Below are 13433 nucleotides of genomic sequence, written 5' to 3'. Positions count from 1 at the left end.
CGGACACACGTTGCACAGTGTCCGGAGGAGGAACCTGAAACAAGAGACGACGAGAATGTTTATATGAAAAGTTTTATATATATAATGTTTTATATGTTTTATTATGTTTATATGAAAAAAAAAAAATTTTGTATGTTTTGGTGTTATGTCTTACAGCCCGAGGACGTGCTGTGATTTACCAGGGGGGAATGTAGCACCCTGAGGATTCGGCTGCTACAGGGGTATTGCACCTCAACCCAGAGGTGTGATATTCCACTCCCGGGTAAGGATGGAGTGTGGAACTGAGCTCGGTAGGCTGCATGCACTACACACATCCCATTTCCGGGGAACAGACCAACGGTACTCCCACTTAGAAATGTGCAGGTACGACCGAGTCTGTTCCTGGCTGGAGTGGGAGGGGGGTGGTACATCCCATGTAGTGTAGGGGCAGATAGGGGGAGCAGCCTGGGTAAAGATAGGAGCTCATTAGGTGCTGGTCACCTGAGCTCACACATAGAGGGTGTATATAAGGTGGGCACCAACTAAGATCAGGGTCAGATGCAGAGGATCAGATGCAGAGAGTCAGTCAGCTGCAGAGAACAAGTCAGGAGCAGAGGAGAGAAGAAAGACAAAGACCCAGAGTGAGAGAGGAGAAAAGAGAGAGACCCAGAGCACAGAAGAGAAGGACTCTGAGATCCCAACTAAAAGCACCGGGTGAAGAGTCGGCATCAGGGTACCGGAACCCAAGCTGGTGGGGGTAAAAACATTCCCCAGCCAGAGACCGGAGACCGTGGGCAGCATCTGCCACGGTCACCCATCACATCCACCCCGAAGGCACACCACATGAAGGGTCAGGGAACCCAGGGCCAAGGGTGTCCCAACAGAAGGCCCGAGGGAGCTGGACCTAGGTGGATTACTGGTGGGGACGGCCAGAGAACGGGACAGAAAGAGAGCTCAGGGCCACGCTCCGGACTTGTTTGGGGGTTGGCTGGATCCAGGACCTGGTGGACGCAGCACGGCTCGGGTGGTCACTAGCAGCTGGAGTGACCAGTACAACATCTGCAGTAAGTAAACACCCTTAACTGCACAACCCGACTCTGTCTTCACTGCCGTCTGCACTACACCACCACAACCCCCATCCTCTGCGCCTGTCCCCTCTGAGGCTATACCCCTCCCGTTGGGGGTTATCCCACCAAGCTGCGCACCCACCATCAGCCTCAGCGGACCCTGCTGCAGCGGCGGCCACAGTGACCGCATCACAACGGGTGGCGTAGTCGACACAAAAGAACTCTTAATAACATCTGTAGGACTGCCACATAACACTGAGCTTGACGCCCTGGGCACGGGCCGGGTCACAGCCGCTCGGAGACTACAAACCCCCCCATCTGATCCGGTGCCGGGTATTCCCCTCAAAAAGGAATATGTCCCAGGGGGCGCGTCATAAACATTGAAAGGATAGGAGGATTTGGTAGCTGCCATTACACATTAAGAAGAGCTGCGCTGTTTAGCTTTGGTCAATGTTATATCCGGCCCCTGCCTCAGCTATTAACAGCAGATTATTAGGATGCTGAGTGTCAGACCCCACCAATCTAATATTGATGATCTTGATAATCCCTTCAAATGCTTGTAAAATAAGCCAGTCCATGACTTCTCCAAAACTTAGATATTCGATTAGTATCTTCCACAGTAGAAAATCCAGAGCAGACCCTTATATTTTGACCACAGATGTGGAGTTAATATGCAGATTGCAGTTCTGGGACTCTTCAGGAGAAATAGTCCTATGTAATAGGGCAAATTTGCTTCAAGTTATCCCTCTAGCTTTTCCAAGTGGAATTGTCTGGAATAAGCATCATGCTACCTATTCTTACCTATTTCTTTTCCATTTAAATATTTTCCAATGCCTGCAAACTTTTAAATGCATGAGGTGTAGATTTCATGCTGATTTACAAGTTAAATGCATTCCAAAATCTGCAAAAAGTAATCCCCATGTCAACATATCAGTAACCTGAAAATGTTGTTATTGCTTAAAAAAAATAATGCAAGTAACTGATAAAAATATTGTAAATCTGCCAACAGGTCAATACATAAAGAAATTGAAAAAAAGATGGAGTGAACATAGATCTTTCAAACCATTTAAATAAAATATGAATAAAACATACAAACCTGCCTGGTACTGTTCTCCAGCTTCTGTATCAGATTTTCCCATCTCTTAGCAAAGTCATCTAACCTTGCGTCATTTTTTTGAGACACTGCTTTATTTTTCAGGGAGGAAAGGAGATCCTGACTTAGAGAGTACAGTGTTTCCATTGTCTTCTTTTTAATTTCTAGTTCTCCTTTCAACATCTATAAAATAAATTGCATTATTCAATGTAGAAATAAACATTGGAGTGATTTTTTTTTTAGTTTTCAATGACAATTGGATCTATTTTTTTATTATTCTGCATAATGAGAGACAAACAAAACATCTGTTCTAAGGTAAGTGGTAATTCTGATTAGAACTATATTTCTGAATAGATTTTGCTGCAGCCAGTGGATTTGAAATAACCCAGTAGCCTCTACTTTTAGTCCCATAGGGGCCAGCCTGTAGGACACTTTTATTTGCTATAGTAGGCCCTTCTGACCTTGGCACTTATTGTGTAGCTTCTTCTATTGCAGGAACTAAATTATAGAAAACTGAAAACAATCAGACTGTACTTCCAGGAGTGGCTAACATAGAAAATAGAAAAAAATCAAGCCAACTATAAAAAAAACAAGTAAACAATTGAAAATGTTTGGGCAGGGGTGACAACACTTATTACATACATCCGTACTGTAATTTAAAGGGAACTTGTCACCATAAAAATGCATTCAAATCAGCAGGGGGAAGTGAGTAGATTGATATATAGTTTTTAGTGATGACGAGCGAGTATGTTCTGTTAACCCTTTCAACGAGCATGCTTGGGCGAACACCTAGTATCTTCAGCATGCTTGGTGATATGTTTGAATCACTCCATGTGCATTATTTGCCACTGTTTGACAGCTTTATTACATGTGAGGAACGCCTTTTTCTTTGGCATTCCTCACATGTATTAAAGCTGTCAAACATTCGAAACTTAACACCGAGCACGCTGAAGATACTCGATATTCGCCTGAGCATGCTCATAAATCTCGAGTAATGAGCATGCTCACTCATCACTAATAGTTTTGGGACTAAAGATTCAGTATAATTTGTGTTTTAGTCATTTAAGCCTCTCCTCTTCCCTTACTTTTAGTCCAGTGGGCGGTCCTATTAGTGACTGACAGATTTCTTTGTATAACTGTACATACAGAGGTAGCTGTCAGTTACTGATAGGACCGCCCACTGGACTGAAAGTAAGGGAAGGGCATAGGCTTATATTGAATATTTTGTCACAAAAGTATATATCAATTTACTCAGCTCCCCCTGCTCTATATCATGATGCCTGAAGATTAGACAGCATTTTCTTGATGACAGGTTCCCATTAAATATGCAGTAAAAATTCTAGAGCTTTCTGAGAAAAAAAAACATTGAAAAGTGATTCAACTTTGAACATCATATAATCAAGGATGAATTATCGTCATCTATGTTTTTCTGAAACCTAAGTCACTTTAAGGGCACTTGTCAGCTTGGATATACAGTGCAATCTTATAGTGGCATGTTATAGAGCAGGATGAGCTGAACAGATTGATATATAGTTTTGTGAGAAAATATTCAGTATAATCTGCACTTTATGAAATTAAGTCCCTACTTCTTCTGTGCTCACCAGTACAGTAGGAGGTACAACACATGGAGAGCTGTCAATCACTAATTAAGACCACCTGACTGGTCCTGTATGCACAGAAAGAGAAAGGGTTTCATGGCATAAAACACAAGTTATACTGAATCTTTTCCCACAAAACTACATATCGGTCTGTTCAGCTCCTGCTGCAGATTGCATGACATTTTCCATTTTTTTTCATTAAAGATGGATTTACACTGAAAAATTATCATGAACGAGTGTTCTCAAGAATGCACATTTCATGACAATCTTTCAGTGCAAACATCCTGCTGATCACAGAATACATAAGCAAAACGCTCGTTCATCAGGTGAAGTGATCTTTTGTGCATCACAAAAGATCATCGTTCTTGCCAGCAGATTGTCTTGTGTAAACAGGACTTGAGCTACTACGAAAAATGGCAGTCTATGTGCATTGAACGATTTGTTACAGATGCTTCAGTGTGCATCATTAAGCAGGCTATTAAAAGATTGCCGATAGTAGTTATGTATAGGTGTCAGCCCACCTTTCCATTCTACTTTCCTGCTTCTGCTAGTACCTTTAAATCTATATCTGTAGAATGGATTAAAAACTGTATATCAGAATAACAATTTTCAGTAAGATACATCAAGAAATAAATCAATACAGACAACTAGACCTTAAAATTACATGATGTTAAAAGTTAAAGATTTGCTTTGAAGACATTTCGCTGTTTGTAGTGCTGTGAAGGCATCACTTAAGACTGCAAAGAAAATGTTTGTCTTTTACTGGAAACTACTTTTGTAAGCTAATGAGCGTTTACTGCAATATCAAAATTTGTAACCTATTTCCAGGGAAACAATAAGAAACAGCTAACATTTATTTAAATTGGCTTAATTCTCTGTGATATTAAAGGTGTTCTTTTATAGAAAGCTCTGCACAAAAGGTACACTCTGTTTTTTGCCGAGGGCAGAGCCTGTGGGGGGTGGTGCACAAAACTGGGATTCAAAGGACACCGAAGAAAGAATTTGTGCACCTTACACAGCTCTCAAGCTCTGCACTGCTCAAGCATGGATTTTACAACTTGTCCATGGTATTCGATTAATTTCCCTTTGGCTTTCTGTAGTTTATACATTATTTACCTTTACATCAACTATAAAGTGTATGTTAACTATTGAACAACTATTTCTCAGGCTACACAGACTAAAACAGTTTCATAAGAACATAACTTTTTTTTTAAAACATCTTTATTAAAAAAGATATGTTTCTGCCAAGATACAGTATGAGAAATGATGGAAAAGTACTTGTCAATTTCCTTGGCAGAACTAGATATGGTAAATACTAATATATTCCCCATAAAATATTATTGAAGCATCTTTCTTAGGATCTGTGCCATTCTATTTATTTCTTCTGAAAGCATATGAAAAAAATTATCAACAGTCTAATCAATTCTCATATCTAAGGGTATGACCTTACACAATTTGACTTTGTCCAATCACTTCCAAGTTTAAAGTCTCCAATACACATTATATATGTTATGCACACGCCCGGGCTGACTGGTGTGTGCGTGATTTAGTGATTCCACTGTGCCATGAACCGGAGAGTGCCTGGAGGGGCGTAACTAAGTGTCAACCCGATCCGACCAAGGTCGCACGACGGCTAACGACGCCGTGCACCAGGGAGGAACCGAGCAGAGGGACCAGGTGCTACTCCAGGCAAGACCCCGGACACGGCTGTTGACCCACACCGGGTAATACAGGAACAGGCAGGTTAGGCTGGCACACATACAGGTGGGAATTGGCAGGCACAGCTGGCATGCAGACAGGTGGGCACTGGCAGGCACGGCTGGAGTGCAGACAGGAGGATACTGGCAGGCACAGCTGGAGTGCAGACAGGGAGGTACTAGCAGGTTGGAGCACAGGCTGGATAGGGTCCAGTACAGACTGGGATTCAGGAACAGAACCGCAGATGCGGTAGACAAGCATAGCAGAGCGGAACCGCTGCAGCGGTGGGCAAGGCGGAGCAGAGAGTTACCGTCGGAGCGGTGAGCAAGCAGGGCAGGGAGAAACCGCCGGAGCGGTGAGCAAAGCAGAGCAGGCAGGAACCGCCAGAGCGGTGAGCAAGGCAGAGCAGGCAGGAGCCGCCGGAGCGGTGAGCAAGGCAGAGCAGAGAGGAACCGCCAGAGCGGTGAGCAAGGCAGAGCAGAGGGGAACCGCCAGAGTGGTGAGCAAGGCAGAGCAGAGCAGAACTGCCGGAGCGGTGAGCAAGGCAGAGCAGGAAGGAACCGCCAGAGCAGTGAGCAAGGCAAAGCAGAGAGGACAGGGCTCTGTTCACACTGAACACACTGGAAGGGAAAAGCAGAACCAGATACACACAAGGTACTTGCAATGAAGTAGCGAGTGGACTCCAAACTCACAACAGAAGTACAGAGACAACGAGTAGGAGTTAGGTGCAGGTGCAGAGACTGCAGGAAAAGGGAAGATACAGACACAGAGACAAACAGGCTAGGATAGTGTTCAGAAAGGAACTGACACTGCAACAAGATACAGGAGCGAGTCTGGGTATACGGCCCCCAGAGAGGCGGACAAACAGGCTAGGAGAGTGTTCAGACAGGCCTGGGAATACAGCCCCCAGGTTGGCGGACAGGCAGTAACAGAAGAGGACCTGGCACATCAGCGGCAAGGAGCCCTCTGAAGGTAAGAGTTGCTCAGGCCCCTCCTACTGGGTGGAGGGGGTTTAAATATCCAGTGACTCACAGCAATAGGCTGCAGACGCATTAGGGGTGCGCCCACAGCATCTATAAGAATCAGGAAGTAACCGGGCCACCGCCCTAAGCAGACAGTCAAGGGACATGCACACAGCATTCACTGGAGCAGGAATAGCAGACTAAACAGACAGGTAAGATTGCGGACTTGCATAGTGGGAGGTGGTGCACTATGCAAGTATGCCGCCAGGGATGTTACAGTACCCCCCCTTACACCCCCTCTTCTTCAAGCCTGCAAGAGTCATCTGTAGAGAATTTGGAGGCCAATCCTTCTCTTCAAGAGGATTACCTCTTCTGTCCATTAGAGGAAACAAAACTTGTCTCATCATATTGGTAACTAGGATGCTTCCTCCCATCGAGCCATCCTCAGCAAAAGATGAAGTGGGTGAAGTACCGGGAACAGCACACAGAAAAGTCTCTCTCCATTTGTTAACAGGTATCACCCTGGTGGATTCAGGAGACAACTGGAGGTCCTCCGCCTGGTTGGAGGGATGCAGAGACTCGGGGGTAATCACTGCTTCAAAGTACATTTTGCCAAGCTTACTGGATGAAGTGGGCAGCGTACCAGGTACCGGGTATAGGAAAGTCTCTCTCTGTTTAACAGGTAGCACCCCGGGGAATTCAGGAGACAACTGGAGGTCCTCCGCCTGGTTGGAGGGGTGCAGAGACTCAGGGGTAATTACCGCCTTGATGGACGTAGGACCAGATTTATTAGAGACGGAGGGTCCTTTCTTTAGGACCATCTTCAGACTGGTTTCAGGGATGACTTGTCTGTAAGGCGGGACGGTATCTGAAGCCAGATCATTGGTACAATCTTCGAGACTTTGTGGGGACAAGGCCTCCGCTTCTCTTCCTTCAGAGACTTCAGCGCACAGCGAGTCAGCAACTAGCTGATCTGGTGAAGAAGAAGAAGAAACTGCTGACTGTCCTGAAGATATGGGGATTGGACAAAGCTTGTACCTTAGCAGCCCCCCAGGATACACCATACAGGGTCTCCAGACCTGAGCGGGCACTAGATCTCTTGGCTCTGGACAACTTGTGGGTAAACCAGTCAGCACCTGGAATGTAAGCTTCTTCATGTGTAATGCTCCAATCTGGAGCTTAATTTGTACAGACATACTTTGACTGTTTCTGAGTAGGGCTCGTCCTTCCGCTGACAATGCCCAAACCGGCTTCTGGAGTTTTCGGACTGGAATCAAACACTGACTCTTCAAGAATTTAAGCCAGAATCTTCCAGTTAATCCGAGGCTTTTACTTGCCACGGAGACAGTCATGGTCATCTGTGGAGAGGAAACACTAAGGCCAAGGGCAGCCTCTCCTACAGGCCTAATGTCTTGTGATTCTTCAACCTTCTCTGGACAAAGACCGTCAGGAGGTCCCAAACAACCGCAGTGGGACCGCAATCCGATTTTGTGACCGAGTTCCGGCCTCTGCTTTGCCTGACGAACATGGTCAACCTTCATGGATTCAGTGCGGGTAGCTGCATGTACAGGCTGGGGAACAGGAGGTCTTTGGGAGGACAGAACCTGGCGTGATGGTTTGCCTCTACGCCTTGCACATCTGGACTGCCTCTTGAGGTTGGGAAGAGAAGTATTCTGCGGAGCGTAGTCATCCTGTGTGGATTCTGGGTGGGCAGCAGTCTCTTCGGACTGGAGAACTGGTGAGCTACCCACACAGATTACCCATCGGGGCTGCTCCGGGATACTGGGAAGGGAAGCTTTAGCAGAGGCTTCAGGATTGGCGTCATCGAAGACCATTAGAAAGGCCACCAGAAAGGCCTGCAGGTCAAAGACGATAGGATCCCATGCTTCCCATAGGGGGGTGATCCATTTCAAGGCATCACCCGCTAGGTAGGACATCATAAATGCCACTTTAACCCGATCGGTAGGAAAATAGTGAGGATAGAACTTGAAATGCAGCATGCATTGCTCCACAAATGCACGACTTCGTTTTGTATCCCCATAGTACCATGGCAGATCAACAGGAACGAGTGCTGATAGCTCCATTTGGACTGGTGCGTACATCGCCTGGACATTAGCTTGCGAAAAAAAAATTTCTTGGTGCACGTATTCACCAGACAAGGATTCAAATGTCTCGGAGAGCGAAGGGCCGTGGGGCTCAACGGGAACCATGGCCTGAGCAAACTGTTAAGGGGGGGTACTGTAACATTCCTGGTGGCGTACTTGCATAGTGCACCACCTCCCACTATGCAAGTCCACAATCTTACCTGTCTGTCTAGTCTGCTATTCCAGCTCCAGTGCATGCTGTGTGCATGTCCCTTGACTGTCTGCTTAGGGCGGCGGCCCGGTTACTTCCTGATTCTTATAGCTGCTGTGGGCGCACCCCTAATGCGTCTCCAGCCAATTGCTGTGAGTCACTGGATATTTAAACCCCCTCCACCCAGTAGGAGGGGCCTGAGCAAACTGTTATGCACACGCCCGGGCTGACTGGTGTGTGCATCATTTAGTGATTCCACTGTGAAATGAACCGGAGAGTGCCTGGAGGGGCATAACTGAGTGTCAACCCGATCCGACCAAGGTCGCACGATGGCTAGCGACGCTGTGCACCAAGGAGGAACCGAGCAGAGGGACCAGGTGCTACTCCAGGCCAGACCCCGGACACGGCTGTTGACCCACACCGGGTAATACAGGAACAGGCAGGTTAGGCTGGCACACAGACAGGTGAGAATTGGCAGGCACGGCTGGCATGCAGACAGGTGGGCACTGGCAGGCACGGCTGGAGTGCAGACAGGAGGATACTAGCAGGCACGGCTGGAGTGCAGACAGGAGGGTACTGACTAGTACGGCTGGCGTGCAGATGAGGAGGTACTAGCAGGTTGGAGCACAGGCTGGATAGGGTCCAGTACAGACTGGGATTCAGGAACAGAACCGCAGATGCGGTAGATAAGCAGAGCAGAGAGGAACCGCTGGAGCGGTGGGCAAGGCGGAGCAGAGAGGTACCGCCGGAGAGGTGAGCAAGCAGGGCAGGGAGAAACCGCGGGAGCAGTGAGCAAGGCAGAGCAGGCAGGAACCGCCGGAGCGTTGAGCAAGGCAGAGCAGGCAGGAACCACCGGAGCGGTGAGCAAGGCAAAGCAGGCAGGAACCGCCGGAGTGGTGATCAAGGCAGAGCAGAAAGGAACCGCCGGAGCGGTGAGCAAGGCAGAGCAGAGAGGAACCGCCGGAGCGGTGAGCAAAGCAGAGCAGAGAGGAACCGCCGGAGCGGTGAGCAAGGCAGAGCAGAGAGGAACCACTGGAGCGGTGAGCAAGGCAGAGCAGAAAGGAACCGCCAGAGCGGTGAGCAAGGCAAAGCAGAGAGGACAGGGCTCTGTTCACACTGAACAGACTGGAAGGGAAAAGCAGAACCAGATACACACAAGGTACTTGCAATGAAGTTGCAAGTGGACTCCAAACTCACAACAGAAGTACAGATACAATGAGTAGGAGTTCGGTGCAGGTTCAGAGACTGCAGGAAAAGGGAAGATATGGACACAGAGTCAAACAGGCTAGGAGAGTGTTCAGAAAGGAACTGAAACTGCAACAAGATACAGGAGCGAGTCTGGGTATATGGCCCCCAGAGAGGCAGACAAAAAGGCTAGGAGAGTGTTCAGACAGGAACTGACACTGCAACAAGATACAGGAGCGAGTCTGGGTATATGGCCCCCAGAGAGGCGGACAAACAGGCTAGGAGAGTGTTCAGACAGGCCTGGAAATACAGCCCCCATGTTGGCGGACAGGCAGAAACAGAACGGGACCTGGCACATCAGCGGCAAGGTGCCCTCTGAAGGTAAGAATTGCTCAGGCCACTCCTACTGGGTGGAGGGGGTTTAAATATCCAGTGACTCACAGCAATAGGCTGGAGACGCATTAGGGGTGCGCCCACAGCAGCTATAAGAATCAGGAAGTAACCGGGCCGCCGCCCTAAGCAGACAGTCAAGGGACATGCACACAGCATGCACTGGAGCAGGAATAGCAGACTAGATGGACAGGTAAGATTGCGGACTTGCATAGTGGGAGGTGGTGCACTATGCAAGTACGCCGCCAGGGATGTTACAATATAGCAGCGGGTCATCGAGTGTTTAATCGATAACTATTTCACCTGATTCCTTCCTACGCAGGAACACTTGGCTCGGATGAGCGCTCCTGTGTTCTCTTTAAGAGAGAGTTACTGGAGTACTTCTCAGTCAGACTCCTTTAGTCGTGGCTTATATCGCCCAAAACAAAAAGATTGGCCATTAGAAATCCAATGTTGGACCTTCTCTCTCCCAACATCAGATGTTGGGGAAGAGTTGAGAAGCTCTCCTAAACATTAAACTATTGACTATGTAAGGAGACCATTACACTCTTTAGGGTCAGATTTATTAACAGAAATTATAACACTCAGTTATTAATTTATTCATACATGTCCACCAAGGATAACGACGGAACAGCAAAATGACGATTTTTAAGAAAAGATGTCTTTGTAGACTAATATTCAGAGTAGTATTTCTCATGTTAAATAGCTCAGTGACTTGAAACTTGGCATTGTTATAGATTGCCACCTTTACCACAGGTCAGTTATTGGCATTTCTGATCTTAGATGCTCTCCAATACTATTATTGTGAAGTTATTTTTGCGAAAGTGTCTAAGAAAACAACAGCTCAGTCACAAAATAGTAAACTACTCAACTCACAGAATATGGTCGCCTTGTTCTAAACTGCTTATTTTCAAATGGTGTGGAGAGGTAGCTGTTGTACTTTGAAACACATTGAGAATAAATTCCAATAACTGTTCTACAATTTCAGTCCTATTCTGGACATCTTTATTTTCCAAGATGCCAGTAGCACAGCATAGCCGCCTCTCCACACCATTTGATTTCAATGTTGGACCTATTTTTACTGGGCCCTTCTAAGAGTTTTGCTTTCTCAGAGCTCTATCAGGTGAGCCGTTACCGCACCACAAAACACCTTTTGTCTGGATAACGCACTATTTTGTGCTCTCGTGTCCTTTTAGCTTATAATTAAACTGCTAATTTTGTCAGAATTACCTATGCTCTGTTGCATCAGTCAGTAATGATTTCTAAAATGCATCTGAATGTGATATCAGCACAAAAACTGTGTGTCAAAAGAAACATATAACAGGTTTCCAACTTTCCATGGTTGAGCAGATGCAGTCAGGTCTAAGATCACAACACACACTGGCACGAATTGTCTGTAATTGCATAAAGTAAGTTACTAATGATTACATCTGTATGGAGTTTGTATGCTCTCTTTGTGTTTATGTGGGTCTCTTCCAAGTACTTCATTTCCTTCCAGACTATAAAAAATATACTTAGAGGTTCATTTGCTACCTATGAAATTGCCCTGGTGAGTGTTGGGGGATGAGTGCCTAGACCTTGAGTGATGCATGCCACTGATACCTCAACTCCATAACTCTCCACATAACAATACAGATTTCTAAGCTGCATTTTTTCTTATGAAAATTCCCTTACAAATATTTGCTGTTTTTGAGCTAACGGACTATTCAACATTGGAATCATGTTGTCTGTGGTTACGAATGAAGTCTAATGGTGATTCTGGTTTCAACAGATTCTTGGAGAACACTACCAGCTGAAATTCATAGTGGCAATTGTAAAAATTGGTATAGGAAGGATAATAACATGAGGATGGCACTCAGGATTTGGGTTAGTTGTTTTATTTTAATTGAAAGGAAATCTTAAGCGAATCTGTCACTGGGATCAACCCTCCTAAGCCGTCTGTTTGGGAACGCAGGTCCTAGAAGGTTGAATAATAAGATACCTTGTTATCAGCAATCCAATATAAAGTCCAGACAAATCCACATTTTTTGTATTATGTAAATGAGCTGTTAAGATCTCTTTGCTGGACACAGATCTCCTTGAAAAGCCTCCAGAGCTTACTTTAAGGATACGCTCATACTAACTTTTAAAAAATTGGTCCCATTCTGATCCAGGAGAGTGGGACAATTTTTTCTCAATTTCATCCGTGTGCTGTCCGTTTTTTTACTCAGTAGCTATTAATCTTTTACAGGACCATTTACAGTTTCCTATGCTACAGAATTATAATGAATCCGTAGAAATCGGTGGCCATCTGATGGTCCGTATTACATGCGATTTTTTTCTCGCACTGTATCAATTTTGGAGTGAATTCGCAGCATGCTGCAATTTTTTTCTTGTGCTGAATACAGCTGAAAAAAATAAACAGATCTGCACTGCCTCATTGAATAAATCCATTTTTTTTAATGTATTGCACTCATCCGATTTATATGCTAGTGTGAGTGAGCCTTAATTGGAAGGGACATTACCAGTGTGAGTCATGTAATGACTGACAGTCAACTCTTCTGATCTACATGACTCATACTGGAAATGCCCTTTTTCATTTAGAATAAGCTTTGGAGGAATGGGATGTCAAGGCAGCTCATATACTGTAGATGTGATTCATTAGATGTGCACACACTTTTGGCTCTGAGTTGTATGTATTGTATTAAGATTAATGTTTAGCGAGTATGTTCTATTAACCCTTTCACCGAGTATGCTCGGGCCGAGCTCCGAGGAGTTACAGCTGCTCGGTGATGTGTTTGAATCGCTCCCGTGTGCATGATTTGCAACTGTTTGACAGCTTTATTACATGTGAGGAATGTCTATTTCTTACACATTCCTCACATGTAATAAAACTGTCAAACAGTTGCAAATCATGCACACGGGAGCGATTCAACCATATCACCGAGCAGCTGTAAATACTCGGAACAGAACATACTCGCTCAACACTAATAAAGATGCATATTAGTATTGATGTGATTCAGTATATTCTATTCTCCATTCTTGCTCCTTATGTTCTTTTCTCTTTGCTAGTTGTACATTTTGAGATATTGATGACAGCAAATACCTTTAGTTCTATACTGTTAACAAGCAGTATAAACTCATTCAACAATGCTCAAACTTGACATGAACTAGCAGAAATGCTAAT

The 13433-nt window shown here is 45.5% G+C and overlaps 1 protein-coding gene across 11 annotated transcripts in view; it reads right to left on the bottom strand.

The window, feature by feature from the left end:
• DMD (dystrophin) overlaps positions 1-13433 on the bottom strand; it is a 3940859-nt gene that overhangs the window by 2401241 nt on the left and 1526185 nt on the right. For all 11 annotated transcript variants that reach the window (XM_073664716.1, XM_073664719.1, XM_073664714.1 and 8 more), the window contains one exon: positions 2143-2322. In XM_073664716.1, the coding sequence (XP_073520817.1) occupies positions 2143-2322 (180 nt within the window). The remainder of the gene's footprint in view (positions 1-2142; positions 2323-13433) is intronic.

Source organism: Phyllobates terribilis, unplaced genomic scaffold, assembly GCF_046119375.1.
Source record: "Phyllobates terribilis strain yellow unplaced genomic scaffold, ASM4611937v1 Scaffold_2__4_contigs__length_985480577, whole genome shotgun sequence".
Taxonomy (NCBI): Eukaryota; Metazoa; Chordata; class Amphibia; order Anura; family Dendrobatidae; genus Phyllobates; species Phyllobates terribilis.
This window is presented reverse-complemented; position numbering and strand designations above follow the sequence as displayed.